At 41.6% G+C, this 15,533-nt stretch overlaps 3 protein-coding genes across 3 annotated transcripts; all 3 read right to left on the reverse strand.

Annotated features, from left to right (window-relative positions):
- Positions 1-8,744: 8,744 nt before the first annotated feature.
- On the reverse strand, positions 8,745-9,448 carry LOC123037181. Its single transcript, XM_044456803.1, has 2 exons — positions 9,431-9,448; positions 8,745-9,362 (listed from the first exon to the last, which is right to left on the reverse strand). The coding sequence occupies exons 1-2, from the start codon at positions 9,446-9,448 to the stop codon at positions 8,745-8,747; spliced, it is 636 nt and encodes a 211-aa protein (XP_044312738.1).
- Positions 9,449-9,510: 62 nt separating this feature from the next.
- Positions 9,511-10,714, reverse strand: LOC123037192. Its single transcript, XM_044456816.1, has 2 exons — positions 10,645-10,714; positions 9,511-10,607 (listed from the first exon to the last, which is right to left on the reverse strand). Exons 1-2 carry the CDS (start codon positions 10,647-10,649, stop codon positions 9,542-9,544), a joined length of 1,071 nt encoding a protein of 356 aa, XP_044312751.1. The 5' UTR covers positions 10,650-10,714; the 3' UTR covers positions 9,511-9,541.
- A 211-nt stretch (positions 10,715-10,925) lies between these two features.
- On the reverse strand, positions 10,926-12,085 carry LOC123037182. Its single transcript, XM_044456804.1, has 2 exons — positions 11,094-12,085; positions 10,926-11,037 (listed from the first exon to the last, which is right to left on the reverse strand). The coding sequence occupies exons 1-2, from the start codon at positions 12,083-12,085 to the stop codon at positions 10,926-10,928; spliced, it is 1,104 nt and encodes a 367-aa protein (XP_044312739.1).
- Between the last annotated feature and the right edge of the window lie 3,448 nt (positions 12,086-15,533).

Consider the following 15,533-nt stretch of genomic DNA (forward strand, 5'->3'; position numbering starts at 1 on the left):
TCGATGCTAGCCAAATCGGATGATAAATATAAATATATTGTGAGGGTACGCATATGATATGATTTAAATACTAAAATAAATTGCAGTATCTTTATATAAAATTAAATTGATAAAATAGATCGATTAAATAAGTCAATGTCAGTTCGCGCTCAACAGCCCTTTTAGTTCTGTTAAGGCCCAAACGATCTGGCACCTCGATCGCCTGTCAGATAAAGTACGGCAACCCTGTACTCTGACAACCGCATTTCCGCTCATTCCAATCGTTCTATTGCGATTAAGCTTTCACGAAATCAACACGTATTAGGAGAACCAAGTGCGATCCAAAGACCCACCACGTGGAAAATACTCATCAGTACCACAGGGTATCAGAGTGAAGGCAGTGACGTAGCAGCCGAGGCATAGCACCCGTGCTTGCGCACCGAATTTCGAAGCTCTGTGTGTCTGTGTAAAAACTCCAGGTGAGCCGGCCGAATATCGTCCGCGAGGGGTTAATAATACAAGTGTTTTAGGTTTAAACCCTGCGATCGTCTGGGTAGTGCCAGGGAAAGCCTTGGCAAGCAACTATTTGCAGTCGGCGACCCAAAACTTTTGTCGCAAGGGAGCACCCCCACGCCGCGGAATTTGCTGGCGGCGGCCGCAAGTCCCGGTGGCAGCGGAGGCGGCGCATATCTGTTTCTTATTGGTCAGGCGTATAGGAAATACCCACCTAGATCAGTCCCTAAACGTGCGCGGAACCGGACCAGGCTCAGACCAACGGTCGGCGAGGAGTCCAGGTGACAACCGGACGTGTGTGCGTGATTGGGGCCGCAGAGTATCAGGAGTCGGGTTAAAACCTTGGCTAATAGGAGCCTAAATGAGAACTTAACCTCGTTTTTCTGCGCTGAGCCAAGGTGCGCCGAATCGTATGGCATCTAACCTCGTGGAAACATAACCTCCTTTTTCTGCGCTGAACCAAAGTGCGCCGAATCTTATGGCATCTAACCTCGTGAGAACATAACCTCAACGCGACCAAGTAAAAGTCACCCTCGACTCTCTCGGCAGCAGTCATCTCGAGATTAACTACAACAACAATGGAAATCGCGAATCGAAGCAGTGCCCGTATCAGCACATTTAATTTTTTTTTTTTTTTTTTTTTTTTTTTTCGCGCGGAGTCTTACGGCCCACTTACCCGCCCAACCGACCGAGGGGCGCAGCCGTGTATCGTACGGCACGATTCGCGATAAGATAGACGCGAGATAGGAAAATAAAGGTAAAGGTCCGGGGAAAAAAGTAATAGTTAGATCAATCTTGTGCCAATGAAGCAAGTATCAATCGTTTTAGGAGCGGCAGAGAGTCAAGATTTGAGATTACAGGAAAAAGTCTATTATAGTCAGAACATAATACTCTGAAAGGCTCATGCAAGGCATAGTGAGATCTAAAATGATTTAAAATTAGGGGAAAATAATTTCTAGTTAATCTACTTGGCACAGAAAAGTTTAGACGACTTAACAAGTCGGGGCAGTCAATATCACCATGTATAAGGTTATAAATAAAGATAGTACCAAGCATGGTTCTACGGTTGGCTAGGGATGGTAAATTAATCAAAAGAAGTCTACTAGAATAAGAAGGTAAGATAAGGTTTGCATCCCAGTTTAGGCGCCGTAAAGCAAAAAGAAGGAAGTTTTTTTGTACAGATTCAATACGACCAATATGTATTCCGTATTGTGGACTCCAGACGGGAGAGCCATACTCCAGAATCGGACGGACTAGCGAAATAAATAAAGTTTTAGTCAAATAAGGATCATCGAATTCTTTTGACCACCTTTTAATAAATCCAAGCACTCCTCTGGCTTTATTAACCATGGACGAAATGTGATTAGAAAATTTTAGTTTAGGGTCCAAGAGAACGCCAAGATCGTTTACAAGAGTTATTCTATCCAAAGAGCTGCCACTTAACGTGTAAGTCGCGTATATCGGATTGGCCCGATAAAAAGTCATCAGCTTGCACTTGGAACCGTTTAAATTTAGTAAATTAACTCGGCACCAGTTTTGAAAATTATCTAGATCGGATTGCAAGTCTAAATGGCAGGAAATGTCCTTATACTGCAGGCACAACTTAACATCATCTGCGTACATAAGTACGCGAGAATGACTTATAATTGATGGAAGATCGTTAATAAATAATGTAAAAAGTAACGGACCCAGATGGCTCCCTTGTGGGACACCGGAGGTAACACGGAGAATTTCAGAAATTGAATTTTTAAAAAGGACCCTTTGTGACCTGCCATTTAGATAACTTGAAATCCATTTAAGCAGATCAACTGGAAAACCTAAAAGGTCAAGTTTTTGAATGAGAAGTAAGTGATTTACAGAGTCAAATGCTTTACTAAAGTCAGTGTAAATGACGTCTGTTTGAAAACTACGATTGAAGCCTTTTATCACAAATGAAGTGAGCTCTAGAAGGTTTGTGATTGTGGATCTACGTTTTATAAATCCGTGTTGACACGGAGAAATGATTGATCTGCAAAGGTGCTGCAAATGAGGAGTAATAATTTTTTCAAAAAGCTTAGGAATAGCTGACAACTTAGAAATACCTCTGTAGTTACTGGCTTCTAACTTGTTACCTTTTTGGAGAAGAGGAATAACAAATGATTCATTCCAAATATTTGGGAATTGGGAGGTTTCTAGAGATAAGGTAATCAACTTGTGAAGAGGTTTGCACAGGGCCTTAGCGCAATACCTAAGCACGCACCCAGGAATACCATCGGGCCCTGGCGAATAAACAGGCTTAATACGAAGAAGATCCAAAAGAAGAGAGCTTTCTGTTAAAGTGGGACAGAATATGAGGTTTGACTTGGACATGGTGTAAGAATAAGGCTGTGATGAATAATCTAAAGTAGAGTAAGTCGTTTGAAAAAATTGGGCAAATAAATCGGCTATTGCCTGATCTGTGGTTGCCGTCATGTTTTCGAACGACAGCGAGGAAGGAAAATAATTAGATTTACGCTTGGTGTTAACAAAATTATAAAACTGTTTCGGGTCCTGAGAGAACTGGACCTTACAACGGTTTAAGTAACTATTATAACACTGAGCATTAAGCACGGTAAATCTTGACCGAGCACTTAAATATCTAGTAAAAACAGATTGAGAACCGGTATTTTTATATTTCCTAAAAAGTCTGGACTTTACATTTCTTAAGTGTGTCAACTCTTTGCTAAACCAAGGTGATTTATTGGAAGTTGACGGATAGTACCACGGAACACAGGAATTAAAAAATGAGTTTATTGCAGTGTAAAAAACATTAACTGCATCGGACATATTATTGCATAAGTAAAGATCAGACCAATTAAAGCCAGAAATAAAATTATTTAGCCTCAGAAAGTCTGCCTTGCGAAAACAATGTATTCGTTTGGATTTTTCTGATTTTTCTTCTATAACTCTACCCGTATCAAATGAAAGTTCGATTGTTGGGTGATATGGATCTTCAGGTTGCGTGAGTGGTGCTACTCTGGACAGAAACACACCTTCAGGATTCGATACAAAACACAAATCAAGTAGGCGACCTAATGAATTTCGAACATGGTTTACTTGAGATAGAGATATGTCAAGCAGGCCATCAATAAAATCATGCTGTGCTATAGGTAGTAAGACATTCGATCCATCCTCAGTGGACCAAGTAACTCCAGGTATATTAAAATCACCTAGAACTATCAACTGATCCCTATCGGAAAGCTTATTTGCAACGGACTTAATAACGGATAGGTGATTTAAATAATCAGGAAGTTCAGACAACGGCGGAATATAAGAGCAAGTTATGTATATAAAGTTACCAGGAAGCGATAACTTTACACAAATAAATTCAATGGTATTGAATTCATCAAAAAATAACTCCTCAGACGGGAAGTTTGAATCAACTCCAATTAAGACTCCACCTCCCCGTCTAGAGGGACGGTCATACCTATATATTGTGTACTTACCTGGAAAAACTTCGGAGCTAAAGATCTTCGGCTTTAACCAGGTTTCTGTGAACACAATAATATGAGATGCAAAGGAAAGGCTATCAGAATACAATTTAGTGAGTTTGCTACGCAAACCTCTTGCATTCTGATAGGAAAGAAGGAGGTTAGAAGTTAGTTTTTTGAAATTGGTACACTGGTTTGGCCTCGACTAGGAAGTTTTACTCCCACGGGCCCCTTCTTCTTTATCTTAGCCTCGAACTCGTTTACAACCATATTATCCGGCCAAAAGTCGCCCGAGCATATGACTTCAAAAAGCTCGTTAGGGACAGTTATCTTGAAAGATGAAATGTCTCTAGCATAAGAAAACTTAAACTTTTCCACCTTTACACTATTACAATCGGCTTTAGTTTTGTCTTGTATATAAGACAATACATCAGAAGATGTTTGATCAGGGGAAAGCCGAGAAACGAAAATTAGTTTCTTTAGTGGAACCACTGTAAGGGATTTTGGTGGAGCAGACATTGTTTCTGCAAAACCAACTTGAGCCGGTTGTCCGGACTCAGTAGTCCCTTGTGGTGGTGATGCTACATTCTGAGAGATAAGTGGATCCACTAATTGTGAAACCACTCCGGACAAATCGGAATTCTTAGAAGTCCCTGGTTGCATGCATTCTGTAACGGATTGTTCGGATACCGAATCCTTTTTAGCTGCTGATCTTAGCAACATTTGAGGGTTTGCTGAAATCAGCTGCTGATCCGCCGGAATGCTCTTTTGTTCTTTTGATTTCGGTTGCGGGGTGTTCCCCTTTTGCTCCTTACCACCAGCGGCCTTTTTGCGCTTAGGGGACTCTTCTAATAGCTTACGACTATTAAACTGCGAGTCCAGCGCAGATAGGAGATCATCAGCTCGGCGAAAACTATCTCTAGCCACTCCGAAACAGCTAATCAGTCCCATCAGGCCGCCTTTAGTTTGGCGCATGAACGATTTCATCTCGTTCGCAACCTCGACACAAGCGTCACAACAAAACTGCAAATTGGGCCCCTTTGAAAGGTCATCACTTGTCCGGCCAGTAAAATCGGCGCACTTGGTGTGCACCATATTTTCACACAGCCAGCAAGTCATATTAGACTGGTCAGCCCTGATTACGAGGCTGCATTTTTTGCAGAAGCAGACTAAATTTTTATTATTCATTTTATTTATTTACCACTGTACCAAGAAAGCGAAATTGAAATTTATAAGCGAGCAGTTATAAGTACCGCAAGAGCGCAGAAACTGCACGCTTAGAACTTTCAAAAGCAAAGAGAGCAAGAGAGCGGGAGCGTAAATAAGTTAAAGTGCATGCACAAAAGAGAATCGGCGGGGATATAGGAAAAGAAAACACAGATAAGAATTACGAAAAAACTAAAACAATTAATTAGTATTAAATACAAAGTGCACTCGCGAAGCGAACGGAGTTTAAATTTATGTTTAAATAAATCGGAAGCGAATTAGAATTGTTTTGATAAAGCCCACCGATGGGAATAAACGAAAACAAAATGCAAAATTCGAAGCGCAGAAAAAAAACACGAACGTTCACTTTGAAAGTCAAAGACAATTTGATTCATAAAATTTAGTTGTAATTTTCTTTGAATCGAAGCAATACTCATACTCCTTTTTCCATAGAGCATTAATCATTTATTGGCCTCATGTACATCGAGATCACCTAATATAATTTGAATTTATCCACGCTCATCAAATCATACAGCACTCCAGTCTACAGGCCTGCGGACTTCGAGGGATTGGTTCGTGAGTACACACATAAACTCGATCAGCTAATCTATGCCTCTATAAAAAGAAACGTATGAATATTAGCTTCATGAAAGCGATAGTTTGCTAGTTGTCAGTGCCGAGCGCGCTTATTAATTACATTTCTTTATATGATCGTACCTTTTAATTAACTTTTTGCTTCTTTTGATTTTCACCCATTATTTAATTAGTAATTAGATTTGTCAATTAAACTTTAATCACTTAGGATTACGAAAGATTAGGAGTAGGGCTTAGGTTTAAGTTGGATGTAAGGAAAAGAAAAGAAACACGAATTCTAAGTAAAGTTATATTTGATGGGCACCTGAGCTGAACGATTTCACTGTACAAGGGTAAGGGCAACCACAATCAGAATGTCTTTACAGGAAGGGCGGGCCAAGCTGAAGAAAATTCCACCTCAGTTCTTCAATAACAAGGTCTCCTGTCTCATTTTCATATTGGTTTAAAGTGACTGTATCCCCTCCCTAAGTTCCCAACTCTGTCTACAAAATTTTATTGTGTGGCGGTGATGCTGATTAGGAAGTAACCCAAACCCCTGGCCTCATCCCTGAGCTAGGCCGACCCCGTAGGCAGAGTATGCAACCAGTCGGTATCCACTTCACCGTGTTCGTCACAGCAATAAATGGCGCCCAACGTGGGGCTAGCAAAAGCATAAAGCAGAATCACCAATTACAAATAAAGCTAAAAATCGCAGCCCATGCTTTCACGAGCAGATTTCCTTCCTACCCTACAAGTCATCCACCCATACAAGTTAGTTTAGTATCAGAAAACCTTTCTTTAGTCTTCTAGGATTGCTGTGTTTTGGGAAATACCTCAAAACCAGACCAGGGAATAAGTTAAAGGATTAGAGGAAACATTTCATGAGAAAGCGTTTCATAGATATATTCAAGGTGTAAGTAATTGAGATTTTATTTGTTGGAATAGTTCGACAGTAACTCTTGCTTGTACACTTGATTTAATAATTATACTGTAAATATTCATAGGAATTCGAGAATTGTAGATGTTGGAAAATTCAGCAATACCTCATTTCAGAATATTTTTAGTTTCAAATTCGTCAATATATAGTTTATCAGTTAAGTTGCTTAAAGAAATTGAGAATTATTCTAGCTGGAAAATTCAGCAGGATACTCTTTCATTTAACGGGATGAGCACATCAGATTGTTTTAGATTCAGTATAAATATGAAAATACAGTTAGAAACCATTGTAATATCTTAAGTGAAATCGATACAGCAAAGGATAAGACCCAAACAATCCCATTAAAAATTCAGGCTTCCAAATTTGATTAGTTGAAATAATAGTATTATTATTTAACTGCTATCGCTATCTTTTGTTGTTGTGGAATATCGAAAACGAAATAATGTCAGTAAGGCGTAGTCCTGAAAATAGTTCGAGATTGCCCGTTGAGTCGGTGCAGTGCAGTATTTGCAATGACTCCAGCGCAGATGCTGAGTATAAACCTCATGCAGACACCGCTTTCATCGCCCGTGCTTAACTGTCTGGTTACAGCAAAATGAAACGTGTCCAATTTGTCGGCACCCATGTTTACCGTCGCAGCTTAATAATAGTGCACGGGAATCCCAGGACTCTAATTTAGAAGTTCCGAGAGTCCAAAACGGATCTACTTTAAACTCGCGAACAGGTGCAGTTCCAAGAAACCGTCCGAATGTCAGACCTTCCACAAGATCGACCACCTCTGTAGCTAATAGTCGTCCAAACGCAAGCTCGCAACATCCGCGTACACCACGTGCAGGAGGTTCGCAAAGAGCGAATAGCATTTCAGAAGGTAGAATCCTGGAACTAATAACGAATGCTTTAGAATCTTACCAAACTCGACTTTCTTCGACTTTATCAGAACAGATAAGTCTTGCGATGCCAAACCTTAACCTGCCTTCATCACAAAGACAATCACTGGAATGGGACACTGAGTTACCTCCAGCAGGCCCACAACCGAGTCAGCCTTTTGATAGTCATTTACCCGTTAACCATAATATATCCGGTAACCCCTCACTAGAACATCGTAGAGAGGATCATATCATCCGACCTGACCAAATTTCAAGCTTAATTGCCCACTGGAAACTACAGTTTTCCGGTTCAACAAAAGACATTTTAGTAGACGATTTCATATATCGTGTAAATACATTAACGAGTCGATCGTTAAATGGAAATTGTGATCTGTTGTATGAGTACGGAAATTTGTTCTTTGTAGGCCCAGCTTTAACCTTCTTTTGGCGATGCCATATGAGTTCTGAGCAGATGAATTGGCGTCTACTCTGTTCTCGTTTGAGGGAAAGATATAAAGACCAAAGATCGGATCAGGATAGCCGAGATGCGATGCGTAGAAGGAAGCAGGGAAATAATGAATGTTTTGACGATTTCCTTGACTCAATGTTAGCCATTGCAAATGCATTATCTGAGCCTATGTCAGACTCTGATTTGGTTCAAGCAGTTAGGAATAACCTAAGATCTGACGTAGGACATGACATATTACATATAGAAACCCCAACGGTAGCTGCGTTACGCAGGCACTGTCATCGTCATGAAGAATTCTTCAATAATTTAAGAATTAAACTTAATCCACGCTACCCAGGTGGAAGGCGAAACATTAATGAGATATCTGTAGATGAAGAATCCTTTCAGGAAAACGAACCACAGATTTCAGCGATCCGAAACGAGAATCGAACGAAATGCCGGTGTGCGGACTCTGCCGAATAAGACCGACTTATTTCGGTCTCTAATATGCACTGATTTTTAATGTTCGATTTCGAGATTATAAAGAGAGATATGTATGTATGTAAATGTGTGAGCTGCATGTATAAAAGAGCGTAAGGCGAATTCAAAACATAAGCATATGATTACAGTGTGGGGTAATTAAATATAACAAGTTGGCAAAGAATTCAAATTATTAATCAGCTTGAACGAAGTTATTCATAACAATAATAATAATTAAATCAAAAATGATGTTGACTGAACATTCTCCGCCCGTTGAATGATCCAAGGAGTATTCAAGCACCAGTTTGCTCAGGCAGGGGCGCTATCTTACAGATGGGTCTTCGAATGGTTCCATTTTTCACCTTGATCTCGGCCACTCGTACTCGTCCATCAGCTCCGACATGCGTGTTGGTGATGCGACCAAGGATCCATTCCTGGGGAGGTGTATTATCCTCGTGAACTATCACCATTTGGCCAATTCGAATGTTGGCGTGGGGTTTGAGCCATTTGGAGCGCTCCTGAAGCGTGTGTAAATAATCACGCCTCCATAGCTCCCAGAACTGCTGCTTCAAATACGTTACGCGCTGCCACCGCGTAAGATAAGATGGTCTGCTCTCGTCAATTGAAGGCTCCGGTACGGACATCAAAGAGGACCCAATCAGCAAGTGCGCTGGGCTAAGCGCCTCTCCATCGTTTGGGTCTTCGGAAAGGGGTGCCATTGGTCTTGAGTTCAAGATTGCCTCCGACTCGATTGCAATCGTTTGAAGCTCCTCGTACGTTAGCCCAGTGTTGCCCAAGTTTTTCATCATTAGGCTCTTCATGGACTTCACTGCGGCCTCCCACAAGCCGCCAAAGTGGGGAGCACGCGGAGGGATGAACTTGAACTCGAATCCCACGATGCTGCTGAACTTCTGCAAATTTAATGTGTTGGCTTCGTCGAATAGCTGCTGGTTAAAGTCCTCGAGCTGCGATCGTGCACCGACGAAATTAGTTGCATTGTCACAATAAATGCGTGGTGGGATGCCTCTGCGACTGACGAAGCGCTTTAAACAGAGAATAAAATTATAAGTAGATAGATCGGAAATGAGTTCTATGTGGATTGCTTTTGACAAAAGCATATAAACACAGCCATGTATGTTTTATATGGCACCTTGCTTCGAATGCGGTATGATGTGGAAAATGGTCCACATAGGTCGACTCCAGTTACAAAAAAAGGTCGTTGTGAATGAAAGCGATCAACTAGAAGTGATCCCATCATTTGTTCCATTAAACGAGGCTTATAATGGTAACAGTGTGTGCAGCGCCGTACAATCTTTCGCACAACTTCTCTGGCGTTTACAATCCAAGCCTGAAGTCGCAGGATTCCAATGAGAGCCTTTGGTCCAGCGTGCATGTGATGCCGGTGGAGATACTCAACAAATTTCAACGTGAAGCAATGATTCTTTGGTAGAAGAACAGGAAATTTGGCATCGAGTGAAATGGGCGCCTTGGCTAAGCGGCCTCCTACACGTAATAGTGTTATCGAACCGTTTGGCCCGTTAGTCGCTGCTAGGAACAGATTTAGTTTCTGAAATTCGGGTTTTAAAATCCTGTTTTCCTTTAGCTGCTGGATTTCGTTGAAAAAGGTCTTCTGCTGAATATGTGATACGATGTGCTTGAACGCGTATTGCAATTCAGTTGCTGGTGTATGAATTACATCGACTAAGTTCACCTTTTTGTTGACCTTGATTCTATTAAAGACGCGCAACACAAAAGCTATGACTCGCAAAATGCGCCGATAGGATGAGAATTTGTTGATAACTTCATCGAATACATCTTCCTTGCTTCCACTATCGGTACATGTGAGGACTGTTGCTTTTCGCAGCTCCAACTCTTCATTGGTGTCCTGAGAATTTGGTACTGGTTGAGGCCATCCAGATGAGTCTTGACGTAAGAAGCTTGGTCCACGAAACCATATAGTTTCCATAAGCTCGGACGCTGCGCAGCCTCTTGAAACTATGTCCGCGGGATTGTCCTTGCCCGGAACGTGCCTCCAAGTGATGTTTGACGTGGTTGATTGCATCTCAGAAATCCGGTTAGCGACGAAACAGTTTAGCCTGGACGAGTGCATGGTAAGCCACTGTAGAACGATTCTTGAATCTGTCCAAAAGAAAATACTATCAATGTATTTTTCGAATTTATGCTTAATCTTGGCCCATGTTTGACACAATAAATATGCGGCGCACAATTCTAGCCGCGGCAATGAAATTGCTTTTATTGGGGCCACCTTAGACTTGGCGATGATTAGCATTGATTTGAACTCTCCGTTTATGTATGTTCGTAGATATAGGCAACAGCCATAAGCTCGCTGCGATGCATCTGAAAATCCGTGTATTTCCGATAGATTTTTAGGTGACGAGTTAATGAATCTTGGAACTTCGATGGTTTGAAGATTGTGCAAATCTTCTTCTATTCGCTTCCACTGAGATTGAAGCTCAGGGGGAAGTGGATCGTCCCAGTTTAGACGATGCATCCACAACTCTTGGACCAATATTTTGCATCGAATAACGACTGGTGATACGAGCCCTAGCAAATCGTACAGGTGAGCTACAAGTGAAACGATGCTCCGCTTGGTGACGACAGAGATTGTAGGTAGGGTATACCTGAAACAAAACACATCTAGTTTTGGTTGCCACGACATGCCCAAAGTCTTCGTAACATCTTTGGTATCAACCTTAAATTGAAACTCTGCTCCGTTGCCTTCTATTTTGCTTGTGTTCCACTTTGCAAGCTCTAATCCAGCCTTAGAAAGTATGCTGGTGACCTCTGTAGCCTTGAGATGAAGCTCTTCGACACTGTCTGCTCCAGTAAGGAGGTCATCGACGTACATATCTTCTTTAAGTACGGCTGCTCCGATGGGAAACTGATTTGAGAACTTATCTGCAATATATTTCAAGCTCCTGATTGCTAGAAATGGTGCGCAGGACATGCCGTACGTGACAGTGTTGAGCTGAAACAATTCTAAAGGCGCAGCTGAGGATTCTCTCCAGAGAACAAGTTGATACATACGATCGTCTGGTGATACTTCAAACTGGCGATACATCTTGCAGATATCAGCTACAAGTGCATGACGATGTAAGCGAAAGGCAAGAAGTGTTAGGATAAGATTCTGCTGGATGCTTGGGCCAATCATCAACAACTCATTCAGAGAAAGGTTCGACGTTGTTTTGCACGATGCATCAAACACAACACGCAGCTTGGTAGTCGTGCTTTCTGATCTCAGGACTCCATGATGCGGGATTACATAATGGGTCTTTTGAGAGTCGAAATCAGATGCCAATTGCATGTGATTCAAATCTAGGTATTCCCTCATGAATTGAACGTACATCTCCTTTAACAACGGGTTGCGGCTCAACCTCCGTTCATTTTGCAAAAACCGGGATTTGGCAATTTCAAAAGATTTACCTAACATGTGAGGATTCTCCTTAAATGGCAAGCAAACTTGGACTCGTCCAGATGTGAGAAACCTTGTGTTTGCCACAAAATGTCGTTCGCATTCCTGCTCTTCTGCGGTGAAACCTTGATCGTGCGAATCAAACTCCTCGATTAGCCAAAACCTTTCTAATGCACCTTGCAGCTCCGTAGAACGTGCCATGTTGCATGTTACGACTTGGGATTGCGGAATATCAGAAACCTTTCCGCCAACGATCCAACCAAGTGCAGTATTGACCAGGCAAGGAAGGCCTGGACCTAAAGAAATTTTGCCATGTGAAAGTAAATCAAAAAACTCTTGTGTGCTGATGAGTAGGTCAATCCGGTGAGGCATGTAGAAGCCTGGATCTGCAAGGTCAATCTCTGAGGGTATGTTCCATTGTGAAGTGTCAACGAATCGCTCTGGCTGATTAAGCGATATTGTCTTGGCTACAGCGAATTGTAAATGCCATTCATTTACAGATAATCGTGATCGAATAGTTGTTGAGACCGAGAATCTCATCTGCGTTCTGACATCGCCTATGCCAGAAATGTCATACTTCTGTCTCTCGAATCTGAGCTGAAGGAGCTTGGCCAACTCTTCAGAGATGAAATTTATTTCAGAGCCTGAGTCAAGCAAAGCTCTGGCTGGCTGAAATATTCCGAACTTATCCTTAATCAATACTATTGCCGTAGGAATTAAAGCGCGCCTCGAATGACGCGAAAGCATGGAAACAGCATGTGTGGGTTCCCGCTGCTGCTGAGATGTGTGGGAGACAATTTGTGTTGGTTGCTCTGGATGAGCAGTTCTATGCAGAATAGTATGATGTAAGCCTTGACAAACGCGGCAACGAGATCTACTTGGACATCTGCTCGCCAAATGGCCGGTGCGCAAACAATTTATGCACAGAGCGGATTGCTTGACGAAATTCAATTTATCCTGCCAGTCTAGTAAACCAAATGAAGGGCACTGATTGAGAGAGTGATCAGTAACAGAACATTTTTTACAACCACCCTGTGCCGTAACAAAGGCTCTTCTATTCTGCGTGGGCCTTTCCTTTGGCTTCTCATCAGATGTTCGTTTAACGTTGCTCTCCAAAAATTGACAATGACGGCTTAAACTGCGATAACAATCCTCCCAAGTAGGCAACACCTCGTATTCTTGAACCCGATCGTACGATAATTTCGAATCTGCATCAATTTTAGATAAAACAAGATGAATTAGTATTGCGTTCATAACATCTGCTTCTGTTCCTAACGACAACAACGATTCACGCAGCGCGGAGACGGTATCCAAGATACAACGAAGAGCTGCGGGATCAGATCTTTTCATAATTTGAATATCAAATAAGCTAGATATGTGCTCTATGAAAATCAAAACCTTTTTATCGTAACGCTCCTTTAACTGCTTTAACGCCTTTGGATAATTGATTTCGGACACTTGAAAAGGGGCCACAACACTCAGCGCGGGGCCAGACAAACAGCTAAGCAAGTAGTTAAATTTGTCAACAGCTGATATAGAAGCGTCATCATGTACCATGCTAGTAAAGGCAGTAATAAACTTCATGTAGTCACCATACTTCCCGTCGAACTTAGGCAGCTTTAACGAAGGCAAACGATTATGGTGCCCAGTTGCGCAATTTGCCGATGAATTAAAGAAACTTGCATCTTCTGGCCGGTCCTTCTTTGACGCCCCAATACGAGTGATGATAATTGCCTTGGTTTCTATGAATACGTCCTCTAATTCTTGCCGGCCGTCGTCAGCCGCATCCAGCCGTTCGATCTGTGATTGAATTTGAAGAATTTGTTTAAAATACGATTCCAAAATTTGTGACTGGCATTCAAGGGCAGCAAGGTCGTTCTGCAGTTCGATGCGAACTTTGAGATTAACTATATTTCGCTGAATTGTATTCCTTTGTTGTCTTAAAGACACGAGTTGAGTATCAGTCATTTTTGCAACGATTTATTTAGCGAAAACTAATTGTGGAGTAATTATTGAGTGAAGCAATTCCAAATATGTTGGCAATGCCCTTTGGTTCAGAGGGAGAAAACAAAACACTCCGATGCTTGGGAAAATAACTCAATTTTTGGCTTATTTATTTGCAGACCAGCTGCACAAGTATGTATGTGTGTATATGGGCAATGCCCTTTGGTTCAGAGTGGAATGACAAAACCGCGATTGCATTTGCGAGTCTAGCTTACAGTTTTTCGTCCTCTTTGTGCCGCTGTTCTTTGGTCTCCAAATCTGTACTTGCGACGGTTATGATGCGCATACCCTGTATGCAGGTATCCACGACGATCCAGTGGCGAAGATTCCGGTGATCCAACGATGCTTCCGGAGATCCAACGCTGATGCCAAACGCACTGCCAATACTCCGATGAGCTGCACTGCGTGCCGAAATACACCAATTATTCTGGCGTTGATGGAATCTATTTCTCCGCCGAATGCAGAGGGAATGATTCGAAGTGGTTTATGGTGGGACTTGCCGAATGCAGAGTCCTGTCACGGTCGCCAAAATGTGCGGACTCTGCCGAATGCAGAGTTATTAGAATAGAATAAAACGTTCGACTTGTTTCGGTCTCTAATATGCACTGATTTTTAATGTTCGATTTCGAGATTATAAAGAGAGATATGTATGTATGTACATGTGTGAGCTGCATGTATAAAAGAGCGTAAGGCGAATTCAAAACATAAGCATATGATTACAGTGTGGGGTAATTAAATATAACAAGTTGGCAAAGAATTCAAATTATTAATCAGCTTGAACGAAGTTATTCATAACAATAATAATAATTAAATCAAAATTAATGTTGACTTATGATGTCATCGAACATTAGAGGTTATTTGTGGAATGGACTTCTGGGAAAAATTTTGAATTTTCGTTTCCGTAGGAGCCAGTGTGAATGAACTGAACTTTTGAAAAGAGCTACCTGAGCTTAACTTAACGCTTGTGGAGAAATCCAGACTAAAAAGTGTTGTAGATTTCATCCCGTCATTTGACAGAGATGGTCTTGGCATTACGAACTTTCAATCGATACTGGCAATGCCAAGCCAATAAAACAGAGGCATTACCCTTTATCACCGGCGCGCGAAAAACTTCTTTGTGTAGAGATCGACAGGATGATTAAATTGATGATTGATTCTAGAAAGGTAAACGAGGCCACGATAAAAGACTCATATCCAATTCCAAATCTAGATGGATTGTTAAGTCGTCTTCCACCAGTTTACTGCATTTCAAAAATTGATTTGAAAGATGCCTTTTGGCAAATCAATTTAGACTCCCAGTCTCGGCCAAAATCAGCATTTACAGTTCCGAATAGGCCATTATACCAATTTAGGCGTATGCCATTTGGACTGTGCAACGCCCCTCAGACAATGTGGTCTTATGGACCAAGTCATACCCTATCAACTGAAGTCTCACGTATTCGTCTATTTGGACGATCTTCTTGTTATGTCATCCAGTTTCGATGATCACTTAAAACATCTATTAGAAGTTGCGACTCGTTTACGCCATACAGGCCTTACCATTAATATCAAAAAGAGTCAGTTTTGCCTTAGAAAAGTAGAATACCTAGGTTATGTCGTTGGGGAGGGAACGCTGCAAGTAAACCCGAACAAGGTCAGTGCGGTA

This window comes from Drosophila rhopaloa, unplaced genomic scaffold (assembly GCF_018152115.1).
Source record: "Drosophila rhopaloa isolate 14029-0021.01 unplaced genomic scaffold, ASM1815211v1 contig_153, whole genome shotgun sequence".
NCBI classification, from domain to species: domain Eukaryota; kingdom Metazoa; phylum Arthropoda; class Insecta; order Diptera; family Drosophilidae; genus Drosophila; species Drosophila rhopaloa.

Bases quoted from the DNA above. Each gene is read 5' to 3' on its own strand.
- LOC123037182 (XM_044456804.1), bottom strand. From the start codon at position 12,085: ATGGCACGTTCTACGGAGCTGCAAGGTGCATTAGAAAGGTTTTGGCTA. The intron at 11,038-11,093 runs GTATACCCTACC...TTTCACTTGTAG, and splicing joins CTAGATGTGTTTTGTTTCAG to CTCACCTGTACGATTTGCTA.